The sequence below is a fragment of the Cynocephalus volans genome, chromosome 4 (genome assembly GCF_027409185.1).
Source record: "Cynocephalus volans isolate mCynVol1 chromosome 4, mCynVol1.pri, whole genome shotgun sequence".
In the NCBI taxonomy this organism is placed as follows: Eukaryota; Metazoa; Chordata; class Mammalia; order Dermoptera; family Cynocephalidae; genus Cynocephalus; species Cynocephalus volans.
Genome location: NC_084463.1, coordinates 30,809,367 through 30,817,364, shown reverse-complemented (window position 1 = coordinate 30,817,364; position 7,998 = coordinate 30,809,367). Strand labels below are relative to the sequence as shown.

Here is a 7,998-nt window from a genome sequence, read left to right as displayed (position 1 = left end):
CCAGCGCGAGCACCCCGCAGCCGTCAGGCCTCCCTCCCGCGCTGCTGCGCACCGAGGAGCTCCCGCGGCTCCGGGCAGGGGAGGGGGAGGAGGGCTGCAGCCGGATGCGCCGGGGAGCCGCGCGCGTGCGCACGCCGCCTTCTCCCCCGCTCGGGTCCCTGTCCGCCCGGAGGCGTGCTTGCTGCGCATGTGCAGTGCGAGGAGGGCGGCTGGTGTCTCCCTCAGCTGACATGGCAGCCGCGGTCTCTTTCCAGTAGAATTTGGGCCCAGAGGTCCCGTCAAATCGGAACTGCAGGTGTCTTCTCGGAGTGCTTTTGGTTGCTTCTCCCTTATCGTGTTAGCTCGATAGACGCTGGGCCACCATCCACATTCGGGTATGTTCAACGTTCAAGTGCTGTGGGACGGGGTGAAGGCAGCCATCGGACACGCACGCGACATGTCGCTTGACAGGGGGCAAAGGTGACAGTTATTACAGGAAGGTACCTTGTCGCACATTCCCTTTAGACTTCCTCCCATTTAAGAAAAACCAGGGGGTAAAGACGCTATTAACTTTAACTTAGTTCCTGGCCCCCGCTTTCACGGGAACGCTAAAAGATCTCCCGGAGCAACCCGGCTCGGCCACCCTTCCTCGGGCCCCCCAACTCTTTGCGCATGCCTTGGATGGCCCAGATGATTGGCTACTAGGACGAAAACGGCTCGGCACGGTGATTGGTCGGCGGGAAATTCCGTACGTTGTGATTGGTTCGCAGGAACGGCTCGGAGCGCGCGCGGGACGGAGCTTTGAAAGTTGAGCACGGCGGAGCGGATGATGGTGGCGCTGCGGGACCTTGGCAGTGGCCTGCAGCCCTGGTGCCCGCTGGATCTCAGCCTCGGTGAGGAGATGCAGCCGCGAGTCCCGGGGGCAGGGCTCGGAGGCTGTGCGCCCCCCACGGGGACTTGCCCGGGCCTGGGTGCGGGCGGGGGAGGTGTCCGGATCCCGGGGCCGTGGCGCGTCGGGACGGCGGCCAGCCGGGTCACCGCAGGGCTCAGCCCGGTCAGGAAGCCATTCAGAAGGGCGCTCGCGGGGCCGGCCTTTCCGGTGCTTGTGAGCCCGTCTTCTTGGCCCTCCCCGCCGTACCGCGCACATCTTCGTGGACGAACCCGTTCCCGTCTGTTCCAGAGGTCTAAACCTCAAACCTCTCTCCTCAGCCAGGCTTATTTCTGGACCTCGTGTTCATAGGTCATCTGGATGTCTCACACGCAGCCATCATCAAACGTCACATGAAGGAAGCGGATCCCCAAAGCCGACTAATGGCGCCGGGGAGCCACAGCGTTTCAGTGAGCCCGTTCATGCCCACACGGCGGCTGTCCTGCCGAGAGGTGCTCAGGGCTCCCCACCCCGTTCCTGGTGCTGCGGGCCAGGCCCAGGGCTTCACTGTAGCAGCCCAGGCCCCTGCAGGAGTCTCTTAGCTGCTTGCTGATGCTTAACTGTTCCAGCCCATCCTCCACAGGACCGCTTTTGAAACACAACTTGGAATGTGTCAGGTCTTTAAACCTTTAATGTTTCCCTTTTGTTTCCTAAATAAATGACCAAATCCTTCGCATGCCGGAAAAGAGCCTTCAAACATTCTCTCCAGTCTGCTTTTTCAAGAGCACAACTTCTGGAGTCAGAGATACTTGGATTGGTCTCTTGACTGTACTCCCTAGCATCCTTGTATCACTGGGCAAGTTGCTTGACCTTGCTGAGCCTCAGTTTTCTTATCTGTCAAATGGGGGTTATAATTTCTACCTCACAGGGTTTTTGCAAAGAGGAACTTAGTAACTGGCACATAACTGCTGAATAAATACTGATAATAATCTCACCCATCACGCTGAAACTCCGTGTTGTAACTATTTTGTTTATTTCTAAACAGTTTTTACTTTCCTTTTGTGCTGTGCTGCCTGTCTGGGATGAACTTCCCTGCATTTCTTTCCCTGGAAAACTTCTACAGTCAGGTCCAGCTGAAGAGTTATTCTGCCCACCGCTATCCCTCATCCACCTCCTCCCCCAGTAAGATTTCCTATTATGCTCTTTAGCATTTTACATTTCACGTATCTACTACTATTTTAATACTCATCCATGATAAAAATAATAATGACTATCATTTATTGAGTGTCTTTTATGAAGCTAGCACATCGTTAGGCTCTTTTTATACACATTATCTTTTATAAGAATTTCATATTACCCGTGATGAAAAGGAGGATAATTGCTCATAAGTAATCAGGTCAGGATATTAGCCTCATTCTGTTTGACTCAAAACTCAGTGGTCTTTCTTCTATCGTAGGCCCCCATTTTTGGTATCTTAAGTGTGAAATGATGAGGTCTTTGTGGGCAAGAACTCTGTAGCATTCATCTTTGTATCCTTAGCACTCATAAAGGCTTCCCCATAGTATTTTCTCAAAATGCTTTTTGAGTGAATAAATGATATATTTCTTCCTGTTCTTCCATCCTAAGTGAAATAGGTGGAGCAGGAGTTATCTTCATTTGACAGTTGAGAAAACAGAGATTTGGTTTGAATAGAGAAGTGATTTGACAGAAGTCTAAAGCTAAGTAAAAGCAGAGTCATTGATGAGATCTACGTTTCCTGACATCAGATCTTTTCTTTTTCCATTGGACCTTGTTAGTTATGATCCAGAAATGAGATCAGTTACACTGGTGTACATTTAAAAATATAAAATAAATGGGAGAATAGATGAGAAAAAAAGAGGTGGGGAAAAAAATGCAAGACATTTTTAGGAAGGTGATAGTGAATTTTAGGAGAGTGACTAGGAAAGAGAGTAAATGAATAGTTAACTAAAGCATGTTAGCCAGTTCCATGGGAAGATTTCTTTCAAGCTATGGTGTCCTGTATCCTCCCTTCCTGTACTTCATTTTTGCTTATGACTCCAAGACCTACCTTTGAATCCTTTTTATTGAATTGAGAATCACCTGTTGGCTTCTAACACTTGGAATAACGGGCATCTCTGTCCCTGTGTGATTTTATAGACTTGAGAAGTTCTGCCTCATGGGCTTCTCTTTTCTCATTCTTGTAAATACAGGTAAAAATCAAAGAGGGAGAAAGAAGTGGGGGAGGGGGAAGTACACAACAGGGTAGAAATGAGTATCTTGAACAGAGAGTTAGTTTATAGGAGAGAAGAACTGTTTTACCCAATTGCTTTGTGGCTCTGGCAGGTATAATGGCTTACCTTTTAGGTCTATTTGAGCATCTCCTTTTGCAGGACTGATGGACTTTTTTCTTTGTGGGGATCTCCCATGCATCCTTGGGATGGATCTAAGGAACAATAACCCTTTATCTCAGTATTGTCTCTCAATAACAGAGTTGCTGCCTTTGTAGATTTTTCTCTGTCTTGTCTTGAAACTTTGATTTTAATAAGAATTTACTTAGTTCCATGAGATATTAAATATACTTGGTTAATGTGTGGTCCTCAAACTATGTTCCCACTGAACACTTGAGATTGTGAACTGACTGAGGTGGTCTATTGTTAAAATCTCGTCAGTCTCTTCCAGTTCACAGGAAAAAATAAAGTTAGTGTACAGAATTTCTCACTTTTAAGCTTTTACCCTACAGGTTTTTGGACCATTGTGCTAAGTACTTTCAGGAAGAGTGAAAGTGACCACTTTTTCCCCCCTTTCTTCTCTCTGCTAACCCTCTTCATCCCTGTCCATCCCCCATCTTCTAGTAAATCTTTCAATACAACACTCCCCTTGTGAAATTGAGAGGTATTATTACCTATATTTTATAGGTAAGGTAGTAGAGGTTCAGGAATGTTAGAAATGATATGACTAAAGTCAAGTCATACAGATGATTTTAGGAGGAGGACTAGAAATCAGGGCCAGTTACTGCCTTCCAAATTAGAGTGATACTGTTGACAGTGGGGAGCTATTGTAAGCAAAGCCAAAATAAGGAGTGAGAAACTTTTTTTTTTTTTTTTTTTGGCAGCTGTCTGGTACAGGGATTGAACTGTAGACCTTGTTGTAGTCAGCACCATGCTCTAACCAACTAACTGGCCAGCCCCAGCACTGAGATACTTTTGCTACTGTCTATAATAAGCAATAAAACATTACTTGAAGTATAAAGAGATATAGTTGTATTTGTCAGATCTTCTTTCAGGCAACACATTGCATATCTTTGGAAGGAATGCTTTGCAAAGCCACTTGGGGTACAAAGACTCCCTCTTCTAGGGTCAAGCTGAAGTGACAAAAGGTGATGGGAAGGTTGGAGGTTGGAGCATGGATTCTAAGGAGGATGGAGCTAGTTACTGCAAGGGTTTTCATTTGCAGAGTGTAGTGTTAATGCTCAGAACTGTAAAGAAAGGTTGAGGCCACCCGTCTCTGTTTTTCCTTTATTCTTACCCTGCTCAACTTCTTTAAATTGATGATGCACAGATACTTGAATATTAATGTGAAGGAGCACCTGATTAATAAGATGTCTGAGATGTCCACATGTTTCCATCTAGTACTAATTTTAGGTGTGGGGGAATAACAATAAAAACTGAAGAAAAATAGTTTGTTAGAAAAGTATGAGATGGTTTGGAATTAAGAGAGATTGGCGAGGAATTCAGCTAGAATGCTGTGTCAGTGTCTCTTTATGTATGTTCCTTCCATCACTGTAGTTTGAAATCACTGAGTATTTCTGCAAGTATGAGTCTGGCTTGTCTCCTCTAGTTTTAACTTGGGGAAATTGTATCTGTTTTTTAACATGCTATATTATTATTCAAGGGCCCAATTAAGTGCTGTACACTCAATTTGGGTTTATTAGCTTGGTTATGAGCTCTTCACAAAAGACCATCTGAGGCAATCTTTGATTAATCTCTTTTTCTTCTCCAGATGGAACATATGGGAAAGCCTCATCATTAAGTGTTTTGAAGTGTCATTGCCCAAAGCTAAAAGTGTTTTCCTTCCTGATATTTTTAGAGGATGATTAACCTAATAGCCAGCTATCAGTTATGATTAAAAATAAAAAAGATTTTCTTAACTTTTTCTGCTTTCCTTTTATTATGCTACACCCATATTGTTACAGTTAAACAATAATCGTGACTAATAAACTGTTCTTCTCTTGGTTGTATCTGCAGTCTAAAGGTGATTGGCTTTTTACTTATTATAGTATGCTTACTAATTTTATTACGTTTTTCCTTAGAATGGGTAGACACGGTGTGGGAACTGGATTTCACAGAGACTGAGCCTTTGGATCCCAGTATAGAAGCAGAGATCATAGAGACTGGATTGGATGCATTCACAAAACTCTATGAAAGTCTTTTCCCCTTTGCTACTGAAGAACATGAATCTATACAGGTAAAAAACCAAGAAAATTAAGCTAGCCATCTTTAGGTGTTAGAAGTGGAAGATGAAAGTCATTATAATCTAAAACTTAACTTGTTCAGTCAGTTCATAAGGTGTACAGTAAGAGTAATATAAAGAATGTGGTTCATTTATTGGAATATCCTCATAACTTTTCCCCAAAAGGTTCAAGGTATTAGTGATTTTTTTCGAGTCATGATGACTTTTTATAACAGCAAATTAAGGGAAAAATATAAAGGCAAATCAAGGAAGAAAACCACATGAGCTATGCCAGCTATTCTGATTAGATTATTATACAATATATGCATGTATTGAAACAACAAATTGTACCCTAAAAAAATGTACAATGAAAAAAATAAAATTTAAATTTTAAAAAAAAAAAGGAAGAAGAAAAAACCAAACAAATCATAAATGAAAAGGTCAGAGAAAATGCAATTAGTAATTTAGGAGTGACTTAACTTTTAAGAAAAGCTGATGTTAGAGAAATGGTTAGATGAATTACAAATGGATTTATCCAAAGAGTTCCTTTAAATATTGAGTTTTACCTAGCATGCTTATTAATGTTTAGATTACTAACTGCTCTTCAAAAAACTGAAAGGCTGGGAAGCAGAACAAAAAATAGTTAGATAGTAACATCTGTGAAACATTTAAATTAACAAATATTTCAGTTACAGATTTCACCTGGCTGTTTAAAAATTAAATCTTCTAATTAACATTTCTTCAGCATAATGCTAAACACTGCATTAAATGCCTTTGAAGACAAGACAGGGGGGATTAAGATTCAAAGCCTCTCCCTAGGTTGAGGGCCCTAACAGGGAGGAAAAATGGACACTTGAGCATTGGCAGGGGTGGGGAGATGCACTGCGAGCCACGAGTGTGAGTGGGGACTGCAAATATTTTGTGAACCACGTTGCAAAAAATGCTCCAAGAGAGATGCAGATAATGGGTAACAGGGCCCTGGAATAGGGAGCATGGTAAGATTGGGAAGGTTCTGGAAAGAAAGCCAGAGGCAAGTCTTCACAGGTAAGTAGAATGTTGACTAGCAGAAGTTAGGATTGCAGGGCATTCCTGGTGAAGGAGCCGCACAACGGCAGTATGCAGGGAATGTTGAGAGAATTGTGAGTAATTTGATATGACAGGCATAAGGAATTTTTAAAACATCTTTAAACGTGAGAGGCATAAGGAATTTTTAAAACATCTTTAAACGTGAGAGGCATAAGGAATTTTTAAAACATCTTTAAACGTGAGAGGCATAAGGAATTTTTAAAACATCTTTAAACGTGAGAGGCATAAGGAATTTTTAAAACATCTTTAAACGTGAGAGGCATAAGGAATTTTTAAAACATCTTTAAACGTGAGAGGCATAAGGAATTTTTAAAACATAGGACAGTAAGTTAGACTGAGCATAGATCACAGATAGTTTTAAGTGGGGTTCAACTGTGGAGTTTGGGGAAATTTTAATAGGGTGTTTACTGTGTATGAGGTTCTGTCTTAAACATCATGCATATGTTAACTCACTTAATCCTCACAACTAGCCCTGTGCAGAAGAGGTTATAATGAGCAGTAGTCTAAGTAATGTCAGCAGGTCTCTTTTAGCACAAATGTCCTTTTTAAACATTAAGGCCAGTAGGGCTGGCCCCGTGGCACACTCGGGAGAGTGCAGCACTTGGGAGCGCAGCGACGCTCCCGCCGCGGGTTTGGATCCTATATAGGAATGGCCAGTGCGCTCACTGGCTGAGCGCGGTGCGGGCGACACCAAGCCAAGGGTTGCGACCCCCTTACTGGTCACAAAAAGACAAAAAAAAAAAAAAAAAAAAATTAAGGCCAGTAAAGCGAAGCAGTACGAATAGACAAGTAGCAAAGAAACTTGTAACTCTGTGATCAGTTAGTTGTAAGCACTCGGACCTGCCAGGCGACAAATGTTCTTAACCGTAGATGGACTGAAATGGGAAGAAATTGTACACAGGAAGATCCCTTGAGAGACTGTTATGGTGGTCTAGGTGTTATGATTGTTAATTGCATGGTCTGGAGTTATGGTTGTGGGGATTGGAAAAGAAGGTTAAAAACGAGGGACATTTTTTGAGGTAGAATTAATAGAGCTTTGTGAACTAGGCAGCCTTTGGCAGATATCTGAGGCATGGTGCAAAGTGCTAAATTGACTGGGTATGGGGAGTGAGAGAAAGAAGGAAGTCACAGATGCCCAAGATTTCAAGACTAGGAGGATGATGGTATTGTCAACAAGGGTGGAGAATAATGGAGAAAGAGCAAGGTCAAATGGAAAAATTATGAGTTCCATTTCAGGTTTTTGAATGTGAGATTTTGTTAGGAGATGTTTGGGAGGTGTAACAGGTTTAGTTAGAAATGTGGGTCAGAAAACCAGGAGAGATAGGAGAGTCCTCAGAAGTTTAGGGAATGTGCAGTCACTGGTACCAAGCCTGGACAGTGGCCACAGTATCAAATGCTGCCAAGGTTACCGAGTAGGTGGAGCCCTTGTGATTAGATGGCCCTGGTGACCTCCAAGGTAACAGTTCCAGGAAAGTGGAGTTAGGAATGAGGGTGTTACTACTATAAAGATAGGAGATAATTTTTTCCAGAAGTTTCACAGGGAAAGGAAAGTACTGAAGGATTTTTAGTGGTCTCTAAGGTGGCATGTGCTAAGCAGTATGGCTAATCGGAGGTAT

General features: G+C 43.0%; 1 protein-coding gene across 3 annotated transcripts in view; it reads left to right on the top strand.

Annotated features, from left to right (window-relative positions):
- Positions 1-212: 212 nt before the first annotated feature.
- Positions 213-7,998, top strand: part of NCAPD3 (non-SMC condensin II complex subunit D3) — a 70,065-nt gene continuing 62,279 nt past the window's right edge. Inside the window, exons 1-3 of one of the 3 annotated variants that reach the window (XM_063092859.1) lie at positions 213-374; positions 750-872; positions 5,157-5,311. In XM_063092859.1, the coding sequence (XP_062948929.1) occupies positions 806-872; positions 5,157-5,311 (222 nt within the window). In that variant the 5' untranslated portion in view covers positions 213-374; positions 750-805. Of the gene's footprint in view, positions 873-5,156; positions 5,312-7,998 lie in introns of those variants that run through there. The other 2 variants (XM_063092858.1, XM_063092860.1) reach the window with 2 other exon arrangements.